This window comes from Myxocyprinus asiaticus, chromosome 41 (assembly GCF_019703515.2).
Source record: "Myxocyprinus asiaticus isolate MX2 ecotype Aquarium Trade chromosome 41, UBuf_Myxa_2, whole genome shotgun sequence".
Lineage (NCBI taxonomy): Eukaryota > Metazoa > Chordata > Actinopteri > Cypriniformes > Catostomidae > Myxocyprinus > Myxocyprinus asiaticus.
In genome coordinates, this window is record NC_059384.1 from 31,181,384 (window position 1) to 31,206,288 (window position 24,905).

Here is a 24,905-nt window from a genome sequence, read left to right on the forward strand (position 1 = left end):
TTAAATAAAGTGTGTATTTTATTGAACACATAAAATGTAAATTTCAGTGTTTGTGTCCTGCAATTTCAGATGCAATCTCAATTTATTATTACAGGTGCTCAAAAGGAGTATTTGAGGAGTGGTCATGTGAAATGTATCTTAACATTCTAAATTTTTGTTTTATTCCATTTTCCCACTAATAACTAGAATGGTCATAACTTTTAAACAATAGATTATATTTCTAATCTGTCTGCTATTCTACATTGCCCACAAAATTATGTATATTTCATACACTCTAAGTTTCCCTCTAGCTTGTAATTAAAATGGTTGGAAATGCAGTTGTCTGATGAAGTATGGTGGCCGGAGAAGATTTTTGTACAAATTGCTGTGTGAAATCTTATTGATAAAGGATGATTAGCATTAAATAATCATACATATATTTATATCATTTGAAAACCCTAGTTCTTCTCTTCAATATGGTATATACAGTTCAGGTGTGTGATGTAATATGAATATAATATGAATTTTGATATATCATTCTGGCACAGAATGGAATTTTTGGAATTTGGGGCTCAGGCTTTAAAGGGTTAAGACATTATAGATATTACAGTTTTATTCTCTGTAAAGCTACTTTGAAACGATGTGTGTTGTGAAAGGTGCTATACAAATAAAAATGACTTGACTGCTTTAAAACACCCCATTCCTTGAAAGAAAATTCCAGCCACTACTGGACCCAGCAGAGGCATCTTCCTCCCATTGTATTTTCCATCTGTCAGCGCATGATCCAGATCATCCACCTCTGCAACGTCTGTCAGAGGGGAACTAATGTGAGGGAAATTATAATTATTATTTTTATATATATATATATATATATATATATATATATATATTGCAGTGGATGAGCTGGATTATGATGAGACTGATTTTAAGGAGGTATTTAACATCTGCCTCGATCCATCTCTCAGTCGGTGGGAGATGGAAAAGCTTGGGCATTTGGGACTTTGCATCACCTTCTCGAGTGCACGGAGTCTGCACTCCCATCCCTGGGGTACATTCTCCAGGTGGGCATTACAAGCCCAATCCCCAGTCCTCCTATGACCTCCTATGACGTGTAAACGGAGGAGGAAGAACTAGTTAGCTGCAGCCCCCCGCTTATTCCCGCTGCCGTCCGCCAGGAGGCGGCGGCCGTTCTCGCTGAAGTTTTCCTGCAGCTGCCAGCTGTGCTGGGTTGGATTGCTTCGTTGGTTGGTTTCCTTCCCTGACGGATCAGTTCTTCGTGTATTTATTTCAGTTGGTTTTGTTTGTGTTTGTGTTCTGTTCTCCCTCGAGAGAGTTTGGTTAATGTTTATTTCTATTTTAAAAAAAGCTCATTGATGCCATCTGCGCTTGGGTCCTTCCTTAAAACACCCCATTCCGTGACGCTTGAGGTATGCATTTAAGGATTAAAGGGGAAAAGGGCCAACAAAACAAGTGTTTCAACAGTCAGAGAGCCAGAGACAGCGTGGAAAATGATCATATATTACTAAATTATGACTGTTTTGCTGCAAAAAAATAAAAAATAATTATCATTAACAGTGGACCTAAAATTGGGGCAAAAAAGTTATATCATGACCCTTTTAAGGAAAGAAACAAAATTACATGTAGGCCTAACAAACTTATTGAAATCCAAATGATTTCAAATTAAGTAAATGCAATAACCACGAAAAAAAAAAAAAGATAAAACCCCAGAAAGCCTGGAGTTCTTGAAACGCCCCATCCCTTTAGCAGTGTGGCCAGTTTTACTAGATTGTGTTTGTGTACCTGATCAAGTAGGAAAGCAACAGACTCAGCTATGTTCGTTCCACGCACACGTGAATCTTCAGGTAAAAACTCTAATAGTTCATTGGAAACTTACTAAAATGTTTATAAATATGGATTAAAATTGCTTACAACAGTTAAACAGTTTTGAAACTTATCTATAAGTCTGCTGTAAGAATTGTTAATCGTGTGGCCGGAGAAATATTTTGTTTTAAACTAAAACACAAAAATATTATTTAATGACTGAATCAAACTTATTTTATTTCACAACTGCAATGTTTCACTCTTCTCAGTTCACAGATTAACACATTGTCATATTGGTCTAGTGCTGCTATGCCTTTGGACATCAACTTGTGTGGTAAATTCATAAAAAAACAAAACACATATTTAAGATTGATTGTTAAAACTTGTTATTATCATATAAGATTAGCTTTAAAGATATAATTTGCACAGCAACTTTACCAGGCTAAATCTACCAGTACACTGTCTGTCTGTATATCCAGTTCAGTTGTGGTCTTTGATCAAAACATGCTATGATTTTAATACAAGAAAACATTTTTTTATTGGAATTAAGTGTGACTGTTATCTATGTTATCTTTTAGACTATTTGGAGATTGATGGATGGTGGGAGTTGGACACAACAATTCCAGCACCCCGCTCCTAAACCTGTATCTCTGGAAGGAAGACACAGACAAACAAATTCCTCACCCACAATCTCTGTGCTTGATATCATGGGAATCAGTCATGAGGATATGGGAATCAGTCTTGATGAGTGGACAAGTCTGCAGAAGGCTCTAGACTGGCAGAGTCCAGATAAAGAAATCACTCAGCTGAATCTGAGCACAAGTCCAGTCCACTCAACTTTCTCGATTGTGGGACTCGGTGACAGTTATAAAGTGGGAGAAAAAATCCATGTTATTATCACAGCCAGAGACCACAACAACAATCTGAAACCATATGGAGGGGATTTTTTCCAAGCAAAGCTGTTCAATTCAAAGTTAAAGGTATGTTGAGTACACTTGGGGATCAAAAAAGGGTCATTCTATGAAATAGGTGCCTTTTCCAGTTTTAAAATGTGTTTTAAAACACATTTAAGATTTAAACATTCTATCAGATAAGTCATTTGTAAGAGATTTTGGGGAAGGATTAGTTATCAGGACAAATGTTAAAATAATTGTTAATGAGGACGTCTGTAATGTTTATCAATTTGCATGAGATAAGCTATATCTGTACTACTCAGATCAAATCAAAATCAAAACACTTTTATTGTCACACAACCATATACACAAGTGCAATGGTGTGTGAAATTCTTGGGTGCAGTTCCAATCAACATAGTAGTCGTGACAGTGATGAGACATATATCAATTTACAATAAACATCAGATTAACACACAATTTAAAATCTAATATACACATAATTACAACACAATATACAAATAATAACATACAATGTACATTATACAATACACACAATATAGAATACACATTATACAATAATAAAATAAAATAGTATATATAAAATGTACATTAGTTTGTATTGTACTGTATTGACTGTCAGATGATAGTCAGTTGCCAGTGTGTTGTTAAGAGAGAATATAATTTATGACAGTCCGGTGTGAGATAAGTTTAATAAAGTGCAGTGCTGATGTATGTTGATCGTGAGAGATCAAGAGTTCAAAAGTCTGATTGCTTGGGGGAAGAAGCTATCATGAAGTCGGCTGGTGCGGGTCCTGATGCTGCGATACCGCCTGCCTGATGGTAGCAGTGAGAACAGCCCATGGCTCGGGTGGCTGGAGTCTCTGATGATCCTCCGAGCTTTTTTCACACACCGCCTGGTATATATGTCCTGGAGGGAGGGAAGCTCGCCTCCGATGATGTGTCTGGCAGTTCGCACCACCCTTTGCAGGGCTTTGCGGTTGTGGGCGGTGCTATTGCCGTACCTGGCGGAGATGCAGATGGGTGTGTCTGCTGTTTTACGCACTGAAGTCACACGAAAATGGCCTTTCAGAAAATGGTTTAGGTGTGCTAATTAGCCTAATTATTGCATGGAATAGTAGGCCTATCTGGGATTATTAGGATAAATTGAATTTCATGCAAAATACAACACAACTGTTGATATTAACGAACCTTTGAAAGTATATTGCACTCTTGAATTAAAAAGATTAATACATTTTTTGCAATTTTATTCGTCATTCAGGAAAAAAATAATAATCCGAAATGCGAGGCAGCAGTGTCCAAAGAACAGATTCACATTTTAACACAATTTCCCAATCACAAAATTATGTATTTGTGATCTTTTCTTAATTTTCTAACCAATGCATATGCATTAATGAACAATAGATAGTAATAGCTTTATCTCTCTGAATAAGGTGTGTCTTTATATTTTCTGTTGTCTTCTCATTGATCATTGTTTACAAGTATTTCTGACACTTGAAAAACAACCTTAAAAGGATTAAAGGCTGGGCAAGGCAGATTTACCAGATTTTTTACATGCATGTGAATTCACACAGGACATTCTTTACCTGGGGCTGGTTTTCCAGGCATTTGACAGAAGGTAAAAGACTACATGCGTTTTCAACAAGCCTATTGTCTTTCCGGGGTGTCATATTAATTCAGATGAAAACTCAACAGTGGCAAACATTTAACAGTATTTTCTTGATTTTAGCTATATCTTTCATGGTAAGCACCATGAAAAAAACGACAAAAAAAAACACCCGTAAGATACTGTACGTTTATTTACAATAAAATGGTACGAGCTATTTAGTTGTTTTTTTATGGTGTTTAGCCATAAATTCCTTTGAAAATTCTTTCTAAAGAACAAACGACGTTTATCAACTTGACTTTGAAATTAAAAACATATTGATCATTTTAACGTTTTTGGGCTATTGTTTACAAATTATGAAAACTAAGAACAATTTAAAGATCTGCTAAAGCCCATATTTTTGACAATATCAACACACAAAAGAAAATAATGGCAATTTATTATAGAATAATTAAAAATAAATTTAAAACTGAAAGACAAAATGGCTATTCTTTTGTTTGCTCAATTATCCTCCCATTCAGTGAGGGAAATATGAGTTTCCTTGTCCTGAAAATATTGTAAACTTGTACACAGGTGCCAGTGCAGGAGGGAGATTGTGCAGATAATTGTTGTTAAAAAAACTGAATTGATGAGCTTTGGATTGAGAATGCTGAACCAAACCTATGGCCTATTTTAAGAGCGCTATGCCTTAAGCGCAGGGCTATCAATACGTCAAAAGTCAGTGGGCATGGCCATGAAGTTTTGGTATTTTTGTGCAAGTATGCACTAAGTCTAGGAGCAAATGGGTTGGGTCAAGTGCAATTTAATTCTGAGTTTGTTCTCCAGTTATTGCACCATCTGCTTCCTATTATATATTCCATTTTCTGTACAGCAGTGTTCATAAAAATTAAGACAGCCCATTCATAAGAATTTGGTGGTGTAAATGGGCTGTATGTAATGCATTAGAATAATAACAATATGGACCATTTGTGTTTTACGTTCTTTGGCACAATAAGGAGCACAATACTTGTTGACCCCTCTCCAAACATAGCGCTTATGGTTGTGACCATAAAGCTCTATTTTGGTCTCGTCACTCCAAATTACAGTGTGCCAGAAGCTGTGAGGCGTGTCAAGGTGTTGTCGGGCATATTGTAACCGGGCTTTTTTGTGGCACTGGCACAGTAAAGGCTTCTTTCTGGCAACTCGACCATGCAGCTCATTTTTGTTCAAGTATTATCGTATTGTGCTCCTTGAAACAACCACACCGTCTTTTTCCAGAGCAGCCTGTATTTCTCCTGAGGTTACCTCTGGGTTTTTCTTTGTATCCCGAACAATTCTTCTGGCAGTTGTGGCTGAAATCTTTCTTGGTCTGCCTGACCTTAGCTTGGTATCAAGAGATCCCCGAATTTTCCACTTCTTAATAAGTGATTGAACAGTACTGACTGGCATTTTCAAGTCTTTGGATATATTTTTATATTCTTTTCCATCTTTATAAAGTTCCATTACCTTGTTACGCAGGTCTTTTGACAGTTCTTTTCTGCTCCCCATGGCTCAGTATCTAGCCTGCTCAGTGCATTCACGTGAGAGCTAACAAACTCATTGACTATTTATACACAGACACTAATTGCAATTTAAAAAGCCACAGGTGTGGGAAATTAACCTTTAATTGCCATTTAAACCTGTGTGTGTCACCTTGTGTGTCTGTAACAAGGCCAAACATTCAAGGGTATGTAAACTTTTGATCAGGGCCATTTGGGTGATTTCTGTTACCATTATGATTTAAAAAGGAGCCAAACAACTATGTGATGATAAATGGCTTCATATGATCACTATCCTTAAATAAAAGACATTTTTGCATGATCAGTCATATTTTCAAAATCAATGCCAAAATTTCACAATTTCTGCCAGGGTATGCAAACTTTTGAGCACAACTGTAGTTAAAAGGATAGTTCACCCAAAAATGAAAATTCTGTCATGATTATCCGACCATATGTTATTCCAAGCCCATATGCATTTCTCTCTTCTGTGGAACACAAAAGGAGATGTTAGGCTGAATGTTAGTCCATGTCACCATTCACTTTCATTCATCTTTCTTCCATACAATGAAAGTGAATGGTGACTGAGACTAACAGTTTGTCTAATATCTCCTTTTAAGTTCCATGGATGAAAGAGAGCCATATTTGTTTGCAAAAACATGAAGGTGATTAAGTGATGACAGAGTTTTCATTTTGGAGTCAACTATTCCTTTAAGAGTGGTGTTATCCCTTAAATAAGTCAGTGCTCTCCAGTTTAAAGTTGACAAAATGCACAGAAAATTATCAGTTTAATTCCTGAAAGAGGGGACCTTGCTGCTAAATCAGTTATGTTTATTGAAAATAGGTAATAATATGTAGAAGACAGATAGATAATAAGATGATATTTTGCATACCATGCATTTACATTAATAATAATATAGTTTTTATTTTATGTAAATCATTAAACAGGCCTAATTATTGAAATGATTAATTCACAAGGCAGAAAAATACCTGTACAGGTCAGATGAGATGAGAGATGTATCATTTGTTTAACAGGATGATGTAGTCTGAAGCATTTCTCTTCAACCTACTGTTCTGGAAGCATTACATACAAAGCATTTTTGCTGTTTCTGCCATTGTTATCAAAGCAGCTGTACTATGAGCTCGCACGACGATGTGACAAAGCAAAAAGATCGCACCAATGTCGCTTGCAATTATAGACTGCTTCGTTGATTAAAAAGAGGATACATTTTTTATCGTGTCGCTTGCATGCAGAGACATGATATATCAATGTACTTCATGTCCATTCACGAGCCCAATGAGCTGCAGAATGAGAGAGAGAGTCACAGCGGCAGTAATATTATTATTATTATTATTATTATTACTACTTGTTATTATTGAGAAATGTATGACATTCTGGTTTTTAAGATATGCATTTTTAGATTTTTCAAATTGTTGGAGGATGTTGGAGACGACACCCCAGGCTGCCACGGCACCCCGGTTGGGAAACACTGGGCTACACTATGCACTCAGCCATTTAGTGTATGGATTTTTCAAGTGTAGTATCGACTCAAATGGAACACTAATAGTTTTTTACAACATGGAAGCATTCGCCATTTTTCATTCGCCAAGTGACGTTTCAAACGCATGCAATGCATTGTCGCGTTAACCTGAGTTTGGCTAACATGCTTCGTTATATGCCACATTCACCATTAATTACAATTGATTTGTCAGGCAGGTAACTCTTCCCCTTCCACCACATATTGCAAGCTGAATCCGCTGAGCGCATGAAGTGTTTAATATCCCACACAGATAAATGTGCAGAAACAATACTTTGTTACAATATACCAGGGATCGGCAACCTATGGCACACGTGCCAGCATTGGCAAATGGAGGGGTAATCAGTGGCACGCCAGCAATGGCGAGAGAGGAGTAGACTATTTTATTCATATGAATTTCCGCATTTATGCATTCCAATTTACATCTTGGTGTAATCCTTCCTCATGATCACGCAGCGTGTTTTCATGAGCTGAATGGGAGCTAAAAAAAAAGTTAAAATGTGACAAGACTACAGTATACCCAACAGACTCGTGCAGCACGTGCAAGCCATTCGTGCATCACAAGCTGGTGTTCTGACAATCTGTGCTACCTGCTCAGGATGTGGTACCAGCAGTAAAAACAGTGATATGTAAAGTTAAAACATGGGTAGCACATGTCGGGAGGCATGGGAGAACCTGTCGGTATGTACTACAACAGTATGAAATGTGTTAAAAACCTTGGTAGCACATCTTGTCAGGCAGAAAATACCTATCAGGATGTGCTACCAGCATAACATAATATCAGCATAATATCAGATAGTGTGATATGGTGTGAGGCTGTACTCGGGAAGCCCTAACTCTACCCCAAACCCAACCCTAAAACTATATAAATATAGCATTGGTAGCACATCCTGATAGGTAGAATATATTTTCAGGACACCTGCATGCACAACAGTCAAAATTACATTAAACGATTAAAAGAGAAAACATAAACCCACATCGTGGGGTTCAAAAATCAGAGTCTATTCAAAATATAAATTAAACCTGGAAATACAGCCATTGCCCAGAAAATAAAAAATGGCACTCCATGTCAAAAAGATTGCCGACCCCCTACAATATACTATTAGATAAACAGGCAGACAGACAGGCAGGCAGGCAGACAGACAGATAGATAAATAATGTAACCCAGGTTACTAGGGAGTAAACTAAATGAATATGTAAATATACTGAATATTGAATTTTGCTGATTTAAACTTGTCACCAACATTACCTAGCTGGCTAGCTTTAGAGCCCCTTGCACAATTTGTTTTTGTTTCTCAACAATTGTTTTGTTTCTCTTCAACAGGACCACCAGCGATATTAACAACAAAAAACACAACTTAGCTGCACACAAACCAGAGACCAGAACTTACAAACATGTCTGAAGAGTTTGAGTCGAAAAATAGATTGTAACAGTATAAAGGATGGGCAAGGAGGAGGCGGGAACCAGCTGAACAGTAAACATAAAGTTTAATCAGAAACTCAACATAAAACAAACATAAACGTAAGGACACACATGCAACGCGGCCACGAGTGTCTCTCTCTCTCTCTTTCTCTCGAACTGGCACCTCTGGCTCCCCTTTATCTCGCTCTCCTGCTGATTGGCTGATTCTGTGCCGGCCATGCATAATCACTGCCCGGCCACGCCCTCCTCCTCGTCACACTCCTCCCCCACCCGATTGAGGCCAGGGTGTCACCAGACTAACCAACTCCCCACCATCTCTGGAGGGGAGACGCTGCCCTTCCGGCCGTTCTGTCAGAGTGGTCCACCTCGCCTCCTGTGAACCTGGGGGAGAGACAAGGGGAGGCATGGGGAGAGAGAAAGGGTGAGCGGAGACACACAGAGAGAGAGGGAAAGGAGAGAGAGAGAAAGAAGAATTGCCAGCTAGCCGGCATTGCTTTGTGTTGGTCCTGGTGGACTACGCAACGCGATATCCGGAAACAGTGCCTCTGCGCAACATGTTCGATTGGGTTCAAATCCGGGCTCTGGCTGGGCCACTCAACTACATTTGAGTTGTCCCTAAGCCACTCTTGTGTTGTCTTGGCTGTGTGCTTAGGGTCATTATCTTGTAGGAAGGTGAGCCTTCGGCCCAGTCTGAGGTCCTGAGCCCTCTGGAACAGGTTTTCATTAAGGATATCTCTGTATTTTGCTGCATTCAGCTTTCCTTCAACCCTGACCAGTCCCCCAGTCCCTGCCACAGAAAAACACCCACACAATATGAAGCTACCACCACCATTCTTCACCATTGGGATGGTATTGTGCAGGTGATGAGCGATTCCTGTTTTCCTCCAGAATGACACTTGGAATTGAGGCCAAACAGTTCAATCTTCATTTCATCAGACCAGAGAATCTTGTTTCTCACAGTCCTTTAGGTGCTTTTTATGTGTCTTGCACTGAGGAGAGGCTTCCATCTGGCCACTGTGCCATAAAGCCCAGATCAGTGAAGTGTTGCAGTGATGGTTGTCCTACTGCAAGTTTCTCCCATCTCCACACATGATCTCTGGAGCTCAACCAGAGTGACCATCGGGTTCTTGGTCACCTCTCTTATGAAGGCCCTTGTCCCCTGATTGCTCAGTTTGGCCAAGCGGCCAGCTCTAAGAAGAGTCCTGGTTGTTCCAAACTTCTTCCAATTGAGAATTATGGAGGCCCTGTGCTCTTGGGAACCTTCAATGCAGCCAAAATGTTTTGTAACCTTCTTTACATTTGTGCCTCGACACAGTCTTGTCTCTGAGCTTTGCAGGCATTTTTAGCTGTTAGACCTTATACAGACAGGTGTGTGTCTTTCCAAATCATGTCCAATCAATAGAATTTGCCACAGGTGGACTCCAGTCAAAGTGTAGAAACATCTCAAAGATGATCCAGATAAATGGGATCAACCTGAGCTAAATTTGAAGTGTCATAGCAAAGGGTCTGAATACATATGTCAATGTGATATTTCAGTATATATATTTCATATATATATATACACACACACACACACACACACACACACACACACACACACACACACAATGAGCCAAAACATTATGACCTCTCACAGGTGAAGCGAATAATGTTGATCATCTCCTAACAAGGCCACTTGTCAAGGTCTGGGTAGATTAGATGGTAAGTGAACAATCAGTTCTCGTAGTCAACTTGTTGAATGCAGGAGAAATGGGCAGGAGTAAAGACCAGAGCGACTATGACAAGGGCCAAATTTTCAAAGAGTCAGAGCGTCTCTGAAATGGCAAGGCTTGTGGGGTGCTCCCGGTCAGCAGTGGTGAGTATCTACCGACAGTGGTCCAAGGGGGCACAAACCATAAACCGGCAACAGGGTTTTTGGCACCCAATGCTCATCGATGCATGAGGGCAATGAAGGGTATCCCGTCTTGTCTGAACTGACATAAGGTCTACTGTGGCACAAGTCACAAATTTTTTAAATGATGGATAAGGGAGGAATGTGTCACAAAACGCAGTGCATCGCGCCCTGCTGCGTATAGGGCTGCTTAACCGCAGACCAGTCAGAGTGCCATGATGACTTGAAGGATCTGCTGCTAATGTCTTGGTGCCAGATACCACAGAACACCTTCAGGGGTCTTGTAGGGTCCATGCCTTGGTGGGTCGGTGCTGTTTTGGTGGCATGCTGAGGACCAACAGCATATTAGGCAGGTGGTCATAATGTTTTGGCTCATCTGTGTATTATCTTTCTGTGTATGTGTGTAGAAAATATTTTTTATTCACTGTATTTTTGTTGATGTGTTTAGAAAATATTTAGTTACCCAATTTGTTTTTCTTTTTGTAGAATTACATCAAATTTATGTACACTTTAAAAAAAAATTTTTGTCAGGTATCTTAAACAGTGTGTTTAATGCGGTGACATCTAAATTAAGAGGTTTTACTCAAGTCAAAATGTTTTTTGATTTTTTTAGGTGATCAAGTAATAGATTATTGAGGTAAAAAATTACAGGCATTTGTGCAATTACTGAATTGTTGATTTATTTACAATATACTGGATGTTACTTTTAGGCTGATAAGCTTTAAAATGCACCTAACCAAAAAATATTAGAATGACAGGTAATTCATCTTTTCTTCTTTGTTCTTGTAGGCAAGTGTGTTTGGAGAGGTTGTGGATTACCGTAATGGGACTTACTCTGTTGATCTACTTCTGCCATGGGAAGGCCAGGCACAAGTGTCTGTGCGTCTAGTCCATTCCAGTGAGGTTGTGCAGAGTCTAAAAAAATACAGGGAGTCGTCATTCCCACGCAGTCACTATAAAGGCTACTTTGAAGGACCAGGACCTAATGGAGAAAGAATCAGTGAAGTAGTAGAATGTAATCTTAAATGGGGCCCAAACGGAAGTTGGATTAAAGGCAACTGCTGCTGCGAGTATAAGGACATAAAAAAAGGGACAGTGTGGCAGTGTGAGAGACCAAAGACACTGTCCTGTGACAACTGGGTGTATCACTCAAGTGGACCTCTGGAAAACCCATTAAATCCCATTGAGAAGAAACTTTTTACAAAGTGAATGAATGGGAAAAGGTTAAAAATTAATTCTTGAATTGTAGAAAAATTATTTATTAATCATTTTGTCTGTCTGTCTGTCTGTCTGTCTATAGGAAATTAACAAATGTCGCTCTTACTGGAGACACACACATATTTGTCCATCCCAACACTACAGGCATTGGTATGTTCATATCTCAAAGGACAAATGTCATCTTTAAAGCAAATATAGTTACAACAGAAAAAAAAAACATACTTTCTCAGGTAAATATGCCACTTCTTTGCTTTAGGCTCAATGGAGAGATGTAGACCTGGCCTGAAAACACCAGTTCCTGCAGGATTCTATTTGCATGACATCTGGAAGTCTTTTGTATGTAACACTAAACGCTTCAGTCCTCCAGAAATGGGAAACTGTCTTAAAAACAAGATTGTCTATTTGATGGGAGACTCCACCGCAAGGCAGTGGTTTGAGTATTTTGAACAAAAAGTGCCAGGCAAGTAATATAGCACAAACTACTTGGATGGATAAACAACTTTATTTCATGTCATTTTAGCATTTTTAGAACTAACATACAGTGGCCCCACAAAGTATTTGGAAACTTAAGCTACACTTCCAAATGTATGCCATTGCATTACTTAGACTTAGATCCTCCCATGCTAAGTAGCATATCGGGCAGTAAGCTCTCTCCAGCATTTCCGGTCTATGGCCACGGTCTCTGCATCATTGCATGTGGTGTTTAGTGTCTTCAGGTCTTGGATAAATGTTCTTCTCCATGTGTTTCAGGGGCATCCTTGTTGACATTTCATGCCTAGTGGTAATCATCTCATTATGATCTTGGGGATCCACGGTTCTCCATTCGAAGAACTTGGTAAGCCAATCGGAGTCTCCTACGGGCAACGATGATATGGAGCTTGCACGCGTCAATCCTTCGGAGCACCTCTTCGTTGGTGATATGATCGTAATATTGGATCTTAGGGATTCGGCGTAATCACCTTTGCTGGAAGATGTCAAGCTTCTTGTTAATGCCTTTCAGGTCTCACTGGCATAGATCGCCGTTGATACCACAATGGAGGTAAACAGGCGGAGCTTGATCTTCAAAAACATGGATAGCGAGCACCAGATATTTTTCATCCTCCCAAAGACAGCTGTCACTTTTCTGATGTAGCATTTGATGTCTGCCACTGCAACTCCATTCTTGGAGATCACACTACCTAAGTATATTAATTTCTCCACCTCCACTAGCCACTGTGACCCGACTATGATCCCCTTTGTGCTGCCTATGGCATTCACGTGCATGATCTTTGACTTCTCGGTGCTTATCCTGAGGCCTAGTTTGCTTGAGTCTTCTTCTAGATCAGTTGTCGGAGTTTGCAGCTTCATCTCATCTTCCTCTAGCAGGGCGATGTCATCGGTGAAGTTGCCCAGGCGGTCTTGGTCGGACCAGTGGATTCTAGCCCCGATGTGTGCTCCTGCTCACCGCATGACGTAGTCCATGGTAGTGAGGAAGAGAAGAGGGGACATGCACCCTTGTTTAACCCCGGTGGTGATCTCAAAGAAGTCTGTGTGACCATTCTTTACTTTGACACAGCAGCTTGATTGCAGGTACAGATTTTTGAAGATGGTAATAAAAGCTGCCGGTACACCGTAGAAGTGCAGGATTCGCTAAAGGGATTCTCGATGAATGCTGTCAAACACTTTCGATGAAGTTCATAGCTAGCGGATGCCGGTATTCGGTGCATTGTTGTACAATGTTCAGTGAAGATTTGCTCACTGCACGATCTTCTACCATGAAATCCGGCTTGTTCCTCCCTCATGCGTTGGTCGAGGGCTTTTCGCAGTCGCCGAAGGAGGACTATGCAGAAAGCTTTTCCGGGCACTGAGAGGAAGGTGATGCCACGCCAGTTGATACATTTGGAGATGTTACTTTTCTTTGGGATCTTGACTATTGTAGGGCTTTACTGGTTGTTTAGATCAGTGTTACTATCAGAAATAATTGATAATTATTTGTTTAGTTATTAATTAATATTTAAATTAATTAATTGAATCTAACTCATTAAAATCTCATATGGGGCTCCAGTAAATGTAGTGCGCTATGTTTAGGAGCGGGTTTGGTTATTAGCAATAATAATTATCAAAGATAATTATTAATTATTAAAATCAATAGAACATTGATTTGAATCAATCTTTAATTTTAATCCTTTAAACCAACAATTATTAAAGATAATCATTAATTGTTAACATCAATGAAACATTGATTAAAATTAACACTAGCTTATTGATCCTTCAAATTCAACAATCATCAAAGATAATGATCAATTATCAAAAATCAATAGAATATTAATAAGGATTAATATTGCCGGGGCACCACCCTGAAATCAGGGACTAATAACCAGATAGTATAACAGTCTCAATATTTGTTTTCGTAGGAAAATCGACATCCGAATATCAATTTTCGAAAAGAAACAAGGAATGAAGGCTTGAATCCGAGCACAGACATCCCGTCAGCATGTGACACAGGTGTATTCAAAACACTTCTCTTTGAAGTATAACAAAGTTTATTTATGCAGTAATATCAATTAATAATGAATACAATGCAGTCAATAAACTTCCGACTTACAACTACAAACTAAACAGTGATATGATTAGATATGGAAATCAAAATAATCCAATAACACGAGGGTGTGTGTGTGTGTGTGTGTGTGTGTGTAAGGAGGGACGCGCACAAAATGGCGGACGTGACTCTCGTGGAGAGTATGTCACGCGAGACTTCCAGCCAGAGAATATAGCCACGAATGTGGGGGGAGAGAAACCATTCAATGGCGTCTACCAGTTTACCGCGTGCATCCGCTTGTACGATAGCTTAGGGACAAAGCTGAGCTTTATCACGAAGCTATCTACTAGCCAAAAATGTGTGCGAGAATGTTTGTGAGGGGTGTGTGTGTGTGGTTAGTACGAGAGAGAGAGAGAATAAAGTGACTGCCCCAAAGCCGATTTCGTGATCGTGGGAGAGAAAGCAGCTGTTAGTTTATCACACAGAGACGCGGTGGACGGCTCGTAAACCGTCCCGCGGTCTTTGATTCTTTAATGGATAAACTCAGTATGCCGGTCTCACCCGCGATGGCGGAAATGCACAACAGTCCAATGTGGTTGGACTGCAACACAGCAAATCTCATACATGATAATACCTTGAGTATTAATTGCAATGAGCGGACACGGCAGTCCGTAAACTGTACAAGCAATAACGTTGATACACAAGAATAACACACTATAATATTCTATCTCTGCCCAGACGTAAACCTCTTACTTGAATCGCATGAGGATACAGGTAGAATGTGTGTTCATCCGTCCTTTAACTCCGACTCAGTTTCTCGAGGCTCGGGTGATGACGGGAGGCTGTTTCCTCGCTCTGTCGGCAGGCGTTACGGCTGCTGATTCTTGGCAGGCTGGAAGAGAAATCTTAATCTCTTCGCTTCTGCAGGCAAACGGATGAAGATGCGGATTGCTCAGCGGTCTCCTTCGGATCCGTTAGAGTGTTCGGTGGAACACAGAGTAATCTCAAATCGTCCAGCGAAATGGAGATTGTATGGCCACAGTTTCAAGTCATACGTTACTTCCTTGTGCCACAAGGCTACACCTGAGAGCAGCGATGAGCTGCGTCTACACACGGCGAGCAAAGTTGCTGGAAGCGAATCCCGGAAGCATTTCAGAGGTATTTCTACTCCTGATGATGTCATGGTTGAGGTGCGTTCTGTCGTGTGCCTCATCCAATAGGAGTTGAGAGTTAGATCATTTAGTGAGCAAGGCTTCATGGGATTTGTAGTCTGTTTTGGACTCCCGTTGTTTGATTTTGGCGTGGTTTTTATAAGTAAGATTTATGACTTTGTATGTGGGCCTGAGTTAGGTTTTACGAATGTTTTGGGCCTGCCTTTTGTCTTCTATCTGAATACATGAGGCCCAACACTATCGTACCTCTTTGCCAGTCTCCTGGTACTTCTCCATTTCACCAGAATTTGTTAAACAGCGTCATCAGCGTTTCGAATATGGCCTGGCTGCCGTGCTTCAGGATCTCTGCAGGTGTCTTGTCTATGCCGGTCGCCTTATTGTTCTTGAGGCTTTTTGTTGCGACTTTCACTTCAATGGTGATTTTGCCGGTGTCCACTTGGAACTGTTCCCCAGCTTCATCCACCTCTAAATCATAAGTGGTGGTCGGGTCTGGTTGATTAAGAGTTTCCCAGAAGTGTTCAATCCATCTCTTGTTTTGCTCGTCTTGGGTGACCAAAACTTCCCGTTCTTGTCCTTGAATGGGACATTGGAATTGCTTCTTGTGCCGGCCAGCTCGTTGATGATGCGATAGAGGGACTTTGTGTTATTTTGGTCAGCCGATTTATGTGCTTCGTTTCCCTTTAGCTGTAAACATTACTTTTTTTCCCTTTCTACAGCTTTTCTTTACAAGCCGATCCAACTCCACGTATCTCTGGCTCATCGTGTCTAATTCTTCTGCATTCTTTGACTGCTCCCGCCTAAATTTTCTTCAGATTCAGATTCCACGATCGGTCTTGGATCCATTTCTCTCTCTGTCGGCCTCGGCGACTTTTAATGATGTCCTGGGCGCAAATCGTGATGGTGTCTCTGATGTTAATCCAGAGCTCTTCCACATCCTCCATCTCCTCGAGCAGTACAAAACGATTATGCAATTCCAGAGCTAAGGTGTCAGTGGTGACAGGGTCTTTGAGCTTCTCCACTGCGAACAATTTCTTTGGTGTGGGCTGCCTTTGATTTCGTAGTTTTAACTTGATATCCGCCCTGACTAGATAATGATCCGATCCAGCATCTGCTGCTCTGTAAGCACTTGCATTGCATACGGACGATCTCTACTTCTGGCTAAAGCAGATTAAGTCGATGTTGTTGAGGGTGCGCCCATCTGGCCAAGTCTTCTTGTGGATCTGCCGATATGAACCTGTTGTGTTCACAGAATGATATCAGCCATTCTCCATTGTCACTGAGATGTTCAGAAGATGCATGGACTCCAACCACTCTGTCGAGGCCCTGTTGATTGCCGCCCAGTTGGGCATTGAATTCGCCGATTAGGATCTTCAAATCGTGTTTTTGGATGTCGTCGAACATGTCTTGAAGTTGCTCATAGAATTTCTCTTTTGCCATGTCTTCTGCACTTTCTGCCGGCGCATAAACTTGGATGACGATCGCTTTGGCATGGCCACAGGCAAATTGAGCTGTAATTATTCTGTCGCTGACGGGTTTCCAGCCGACGAGGGCGTCCGCTGCTCTTTTTCCGAAGACCAGACCAACACCACGTTCATGCAATTCTTTGTGTCCTGAGTACAGGATGACCTTGCCGCCACTATTGGAATGGCCGATTTTCGTCCTCTTAACTTCGCTGATGCCCAGGATGTCCAAATGGTAGTCGTCGAAAACCTGCAGTAGTTGGGCGAGTCAGCCACTTTGATATAGAGTCCTCACATTCCGAGTTCTGATGCAAGTGTCATTGCATTAGATAACAAAATATCAGACCAGTGGCATTTAGAAAGAGTACAAGCACACTTTTTAAGCAACACAAAAACAATATTTGATAGGTTTTATATTATAAAATCTAAAACAATAGATGCTGAATAATGTAATTTTTTCCAATGAAGAAAAAAATTATTTTGACAAGCAAGGATTCTGATGTTAGTTTTTCTGATCTTATTTAGGTTTAAGGAGAATGGACCTCCACACTTATCATATTGGTGGACCTCTGATGGCTGTGGAGTTGAAAAATAATATCATTGTTCACTGGCGAATGCAAGGTGTTCCATTGAAATTTTCTAAAATGCCAATTACAGATCTGCATTATTTGAGCAATGATATTGATGAAATAGCTGGTGGTCATCATGCAGTCGTTGTCTTCACAATCTGTGCTCACCTGGTTTTTCACCCACTAACATTTTACGTCCATGAAGTGGCCAAAATTCGTCAGGCTGTTGTTGCACTACTGAGCCGTGCACCAGATACTACTGTCATCATCAAGTCTGGCAACACTGCAGGACTAAAGGTACACTCTGTCATAGAGGTTTTCATCCTTGTTTTCCTATTAATAACTTTTTATGATATGGCCTCACTGGCCATATGCTCCATATGAGTAGTTCACATGTCCTGGAGTGTGACATTCAATTCTTATCTAAAACTATTTCAATACTTTACTATTGTACTATAAAGTACATTGCTGATTTCATTTTAATTTATTATGCATAAATCATTAGTGGCCTCATATGAATTGAGAGACTTTGCATGTTATGTGTCAACTGCCAACTACAGTTTTTAAAAAGCCTGGTAACACTGGGGCACTGGAGCCAACCTAAAATCAATTTAGTCAAATTCTGTCAATTTTTACTCACCCTCATGTCATTCCAACCATAAATGCTGTTGTTTTATTTATTTATTTGTGGAATACAAATAAGAATTTTTGAAGAATCTTTAAACAGGTCTTTTTAATACAAAGTCATTTCAAAGTGACTCCATTGAAAGCTCCATGAAGCACCCATTAAAGCACCAAAAATGTAGTCTGTATGCTATATTCTGCTGTATTAGTCTTCTGAAGCCATACGATAGCTCTTTGTGAGAACAAGTTTCAGACACTGAAACTTAAATTGCTTGATAATCTGAAACTCTGAAATCTCATTCGCAATTGCATTCAGATTAAATAAAAGACAATCCTTTAGGTTCCATGGATGAAAAATGACAGCATACAGGTTTTGAATGACATGAGGTTCAGTAAATCATGACAGAATTTTTCATATTTCAGTGAACTATTATTTTAATATTGATGCTCATTCATGCTCAGACTCAAGTATTTTGTATTGATCGGTGTTGTTACAGAACATTTTTCAAAGTGATTGGTATGCACTGCAGTTGAACACAGTGATGAGAGAGATGTTCAGAGATATTAATGGAGTGATCTACTTAGATGTCTGGCAGATGACTTCCTGTCACTATCTACCTGAAGACCTTCACCCAGGTCCTGTTATCATTGCTAATGAGGTCGACATGTTACTCTCATATATCTGCCCTACCTGAAACATCAGACACAATAATTACTACTACTCTGATTACTATGAATATTGAATATGTTTTACTTTGTTATACCATACATAAATGTGAATATGTTAATAACTTTATAGATACAGCATGATGCCAATTAAAATTAGGAGACGATCTAAATTAGAGAAGAGGTGTAACTTACTGTATATGATTTCAAAGTGAACATTAATTAAATCTGTCATCATGTTCTATTATCATATCTTTATTTACGAGTAATAAAACACACAATAATTTACAATAATAAATCTTTGTTTCAGACTTGAATGTGAGATCTTTGTTTTATCTCTGTGATCTCTCTAAAAGCTTGTAATTTGTTCTATGTGTTAATTATTTCTTGGTTATTTATTGCTTGTTTTGTAACACCCGTAAGAACAATAAACATTGTTACTTGTTTTGTTTAAAGGTCAAAAGCTGTGGCGGGCCATGCATTAAAAGTCTAGGCCTTCAGTGTGATTCATGCCATTAAGAAAACACAGTTCCCTATATGTCACTCACTCGACGTTGTGTCAATGTAGTAACACTAGGGGTCACTCTTGGGAGCCCGAGACACCTCTGGTCTTTGATAAAAGGCCAATGAAAATTGGCGAGTGGTATTTGCATGCCACTCCCCCGGACATACGGGTATAAAAGGAGCTGGTATGCAACCACTCATTCAGATTTTCTCTTCGGAGCTGAATATTACTGTTCATTCACCGCTGCTGGAACTGACGGCGCATTTCAGCAGCTTCTCCCTCCTCTGCAGTGGTGCACTGCAGAGAATGCCCCTGGGCGCTTCGGCAGAAAAACTAGAGAGTATATTTTCTGAAAGAGCATTTTTCCCCTCTAAAAGAGTATATATTTCTCTCAGAGCGCACACGCGGAACGTCTTTTTGAAGACGCGTCTTTTCAAAGATGCCTTTCCGATTGTGTTTTACTCCTGGTTGCGGTAGTTATCTCTCAACTTTGGATGGTCATGATCGCTGTCTTTCGTGTCTGGGCGCGACCCACACGGAGGCAGCGTTTGTGAATGGTTCATGTTCTCACTGCGAGAACGTGACCGTGGCAACGTTGCGGTCGTGGCTTGCTTTCTTAAGAACTGGGGGCGATTTGGGGACCCCAGTGGGATCGTCTCCGCCGGGTATCTCCCCGCGGACCTCCCATTCCCCAGCACGCTCGTCTGCCCCAATCGGGCTTCCGGATGAGTTCGCCGGCTCGTCTCACGGCAAGTCTGGCTTCTTGTTCGGAGCTCGCGAAGATGATGAGCTCTCGTGTGCAGCATCGGAGAGCAGGCTTGTCCAGTCGGACGCAGAAGCCTCAGCTGGGCTTCCCCCTTCGGGGACGATCGCCCAGTCACAGGCCGATGCCGAAATGACGGACATGCTTTCCTGGGTGGCCGCGAGCGTCAGGTTAGAGTGGAACCATCCGCTCTCCCCTGAACCCTCACGGCTTGATGATTGGTTTCTGGGCTCACGGCGCCGCTCAAAGCAGCCGTGCCCCGCTCCAGTGCCATTCTTCCTGAAAGTGCATGAGGAGCTGACAAAGTCATGGGAGGCACCTTTCACTGCACGGCCCCGACTACGCAGTTCCCCTGCTCTCACTACCCTCGATAGCGGGGTGGCCAAGGGCTATACGGCGATTCCCCCGGTGGATAAGAAGCTCGCAGTGCACCTATGCCCACAGAGCGCCGCCACCTGGCGTGGACGCCCTAAGTTCCCGTCCAAGCCCTGTAGCCTCACGTCATCCCTGACGGCTAAAGCCTACAGTGCTGCTGGACAAGCCACCTCTGTCCTGCACGCCATGGCTCTCCTGCAGGTCCACCAAGCCAAGGCGCTGAAAGAACTGCGCGAGGGTAGTTCCGCCGCAGATTTGATGCCGGAACTGCGCTCGGCGACCGACCTCGCCCTCCAGGCGACAAAGGTCACGGCGCGGTCTCTCGGGCGGGCGATGGCCACACTAGTGGTCCAGGAGCGCCACCTTTGGCTCAACCTGGTCGAGATGGGCAAGGCCGACAAGACACGGTTCCTTGCTGCCCCCATTTCCCAGGCTGGCCTATTCGGCGACACCGTCGAGGACTTTGCCCAGCAGTTCTTGACGGTGAAGCAGCAGACGGAGGCAATCTGGCACATCCTGCCCCAGCACGGCTCAAGATCCAGCACCCCATCTGCTCGGTTTGGTGTTGGACTCAGTCTCCTTGACGGCGTGCCTTACGAACGAGCGCGCCCAGTCGGTGCTGGCCTGTTTGAAGGTGTTCAAACAGGTAACAGCAGTTCCACTGAAACTTTTTCAGAGGCTCCTGGGGCATATGGCGTCCTCGGCGGTGGCCACCCCACTCGGGTTGAAGCATATGAGGCCGCTTCAGCACTGGCTCCAGATTCGAGTCCCGAGACGGGCATGGCACCACAGGACACACCGCGTGGCCATCACGTCGGTCTGTCACTGTCTTCTCAGCCCTTGGACCGACCTCTCGTTTCTACGAGCAGATGTTCCCCTAGAACTGGTCTCCAGGTGCGTCGTGGTCATGACGGACACCTCCTAAACAGGCTGGGGTACCGTTTGCAATGGGCACGCAGCCACCGGCCTTTGGATGGGCCCGTGACTGCATTAGCACCTCAACTGCCTCGAGTTGTTGGCAATTCTGCTCGCCCTGCGGAGGTTCCGGCTGTTGATCCAGGGCAAGCACGTGTTAGTTCGAACAGACAGCATGGCAGCGGTAGCATATGTCAACCGCCAAGGCGGTCTGCGCTCTCGTTGTATGTCACAACTCACCCACCGTCTCCTCCTCCAGAGTCAGCAGCACTTCAAGTCGCTATGAGCCACTCATATCCCAGGCAACCTCAACACTACAGTGGACGCGCCGTCTCGGCAGGTTTCCCTCAGGGGAGAGTGGAGACTCCACCCTCAGGTGGTCCAGATGATTTGGGGTCGATTCGGATGGGTACAGGTGGACCTGTTCACGTCTCAAGAATCCTCCCACTGCCCGCTCTGGTACGCCTTCACTGAGGCTCCCCTCAGCATAGACGTGCTGGTACACAGCTGGCCCCCTGGCCTACGCAAATATGCGTTTTCCCCAGTGAGCCTACTTGCACAGACCCTGTGCAAGGTCAGGGAGGACGAGGAGCAGGTCATCCTGGTAGCACCCTACTGGCCTACCCAGACGTGGTTCTCGGACCTCACGCTCCTCGCGATGGCTCCCCCCTGGCGAATTCCCCTGAGGAAGGACCTTCTTTCTCAGGGACGGGGCACCCACGCCCAGACCTCTGGAATCTCCATGTCTGGCCCCTGGATGGGACGCGGAAGACCTAAGCGGTCTACCACCCGCGGTGGTAGACACGATCACTCAGGCTAGGGTCCCCTCTACGAGGCGCCTGTATGCATTTAAGTGGCATATATTCGCTAAGTGGTGTTCTTCCCGACGCGAAGACCCCCAGAGATACGCAGTTGGATCAGTGCTTTCCTTCCTGCAGGAGAGGCTGGAAGGGAGGCTGTCCCCTTCCACCTTGAAGGTGTACATTGCCGCCATAGCAGCACACCACGACGCAGTCGACAGTAAGTCCTTAGGGAAGCACGACCTGATCATCAGGTTCCTAAGAGGCACTAGGAGGCTGAATCCCTCCAGACCACGCCTTGTTCCCTCATGGGATCTCTATAGTTCTTCAGGGTCTACAGAGAGCCCCTTTTGAGCTTTTGCAGGCAGCCGAGCTTAAGGCACTCTCCTTGAAAACTGCCCTCCTGACTGCGCTCACTTCCATCAAGAGGGTAGGTGACCTGCAAGCATTCTCTGTCAGCGAATCGTCCTTGGAGTTCGGTCCGGGTTACTCCCATGTGATCCTGAGACCCTGACCGGGCTATGTGCCCAAGGTTCCCACCACCCCTTTTAGGGACCAGGTGGTGAACCTGCAAGCACTGCCCCAGGAGGAGGCAGACCCAGCCCTGTCGTTGCTGTACCAGTGTGCGCTTTGCGCATCTATTTGGATCGCACGCAGAGCTTTAGAATCTCTGAGCAGCTCTTTGTCTGCTTTGGTGCACAGCGGAAAGGAAGCGCTGTCTCCAAGCAGAGGATCGCCCGCTGGCTCATTGACGCCATAACTATGGCATATCTCACCCAGAACATGCCACCCCTGGTAGGGCTACGAGCCCATTCTTCCAGAGGTGTAGCGGCTTCCTGGGCCCTGGCCAGAGGTGCCTCTCTAACAGACATTTGCAGAGCAGTGGGCTGGGCAACACCTTTGCAAGGTTCTACAACCTCCGGGTGGAACCGGTTTCGTCCCAGGTAGTGGCACGCAACACAAGCGGATAAGCCCGGGATAACATAGCGCCTTCCACCTCCCTTGGAGCTGAAGACGTGCGCCATTAATTCAAAGTAGTGTTCACAAACTTTGTTCCCTGGTTGACTTCCTCCGAGCCCTGTGGCAGTCGAGTTTTTGGAGAGACTCGCTACCGGCCCAGTACACACGCTAACCAAGAGCCCTGTTCTGGGGTAGGTGCTCCGCATGTGGCGGTTCCCTGTAAGGCTAACCCCATGCGATATATATCTTCCACTATTTCGTTTCCCTGCTGGCAAACTGCGTCTCCCTTGGGCAGAACCCCTCTGCCCCAGTCTCCATGTTTGTAGTAACTCCTCCCCCATTGGGCAGGATCTACCTTGAAGGCTCTCCACATGGTTGGAAAGACCATGTGACGTATTCTTCCACTTAAATATCCCCCCCATCTCTTTGGGTGAGGTGTGGTCTCCGCGGTGTCTTCCCCTTGGGAGGGCACCCCCCGACTAGACCTGGCGGCCCAGTCGGATAATCCCCCTTCTTTTTTAGGGAGTGGAAAAAGAGAAGGGGAAAAGAGGCCATGACTGGGTTAAGCTTGTCTCTATCTTTGGGTAGTCGACTTGTCCCCAAAAAGGGCCGTTCGACACTCATAACTGTGTTGGGGGAGGTTACGTGTCGACCTGGTGCGCTGGCTATGAGGCACACAGCAGTCTGCCCACCACACACCGCCAGTTCACGTAACACAGTTCAGCCAGTTGTGGCGTTTTGTACAGGGACCCTAGTGTCACTACATCGACACAATGTCGAGTGAGTGACAGATAGGGAACGTCGTGGTTACTGGTGTAACCTCCGTTCCCTGATGGAGGGAACAAGACGTTGTGTCCCTCCTGCCACAACGCTGAACTACCTGCTGAAATGGCCGGACCTTATATCGGCTCCTCAGCATAAAACCTGAATGATTGGTTGCATACCAGCTCCTTTTATACCCGCATGTCCGGGGGAGTGGCATGCAAATACCACTCGCCAATTTTCATTGGCCTTTTATCAAAGACCAGAGGTGTCTCAAGCTCCCAAGAGTGACCCCTAGTGTCACTACATCGACACAAAGTCTCATTCCCTCCATCAGGTAATGGAGGTTACACAAGTAACCACGATGTTTCACAATGAATAAGACACCCTATGCCTTTGGGCATCATACATTATGTCACAGCTAACTAGTAATATCAATTGACATTTTAAAAACACGCCCACACACGAAAGCCAGAACTTGAAATGACACTTAATGCTCAAGCAAGCCTAATTTTAACTGCAGCATGACTGTTTTGTGAAATGAATGTCTCCCGAACAGACATTCAAAAATCATAATTTTTCATATGAATCTACCAAGGAGGTGTATAATACCTGGAAAAATCTATCTAATAATATTTGCGATTTAAACGTTGCTTGCAATAAATTGTGTTTCTTCAGGGTACACATTTATGCTGCGTTCCATTCAAATTGGATGTGGGATATTCCTACTTGATATTTCCGACCATAAACGCATTCCATTCCCTGATATTCAGAACTGCAACGCTCCCGTTATGCCTCCTACACACTACACGACTTTCAAAGACATCGGATTGTGGTACAATTCATATTACACAACTGTCTGTCTTGTCATGGAAGTCATAGGGTTTTCAAATTACACGAGGAATCGGTGACGGG

At 43.0% G+C, this 24,905-nt stretch overlaps 1 protein-coding gene across 4 annotated transcripts; it reads left to right on the forward strand.

Moving 5' to 3' along the window:
* Positions 1-1,179: 1,179 nt before the first annotated feature.
* LOC127432025 (NXPE family member 3-like) lies at positions 1,180-19,373 on the forward strand. 4 transcript variants are annotated; one of them, XM_051682778.1, is made up of 9 exons: positions 1,180-1,841; positions 2,070-2,134; positions 2,379-2,780; positions 11,473-11,888; positions 11,984-12,051; positions 12,158-12,361; positions 17,577-17,672; positions 17,826-17,917; positions 18,742-19,373. In XM_051682778.1, the coding sequence occupies exons 1-9, from the start codon at positions 1,811-1,813 to the stop codon at positions 18,937-18,939; spliced, it is 1,572 nt and encodes a 523-aa protein (XP_051538738.1). In that variant the 5' UTR covers positions 1,180-1,810; the 3' UTR covers positions 18,940-19,373. The 4 variants fall into 4 exon arrangements, with proteins under 4 accessions (XP_051538738.1, XP_051538734.1, XP_051538737.1 ...); XM_051682774.1 differs by having other exon boundaries at positions 17,577-17,917; XM_051682777.1 differs by having other exon boundaries at positions 1,180-1,406; positions 17,577-17,917.
* Positions 19,374-24,905: the final 5,532 nt, after the last annotated feature.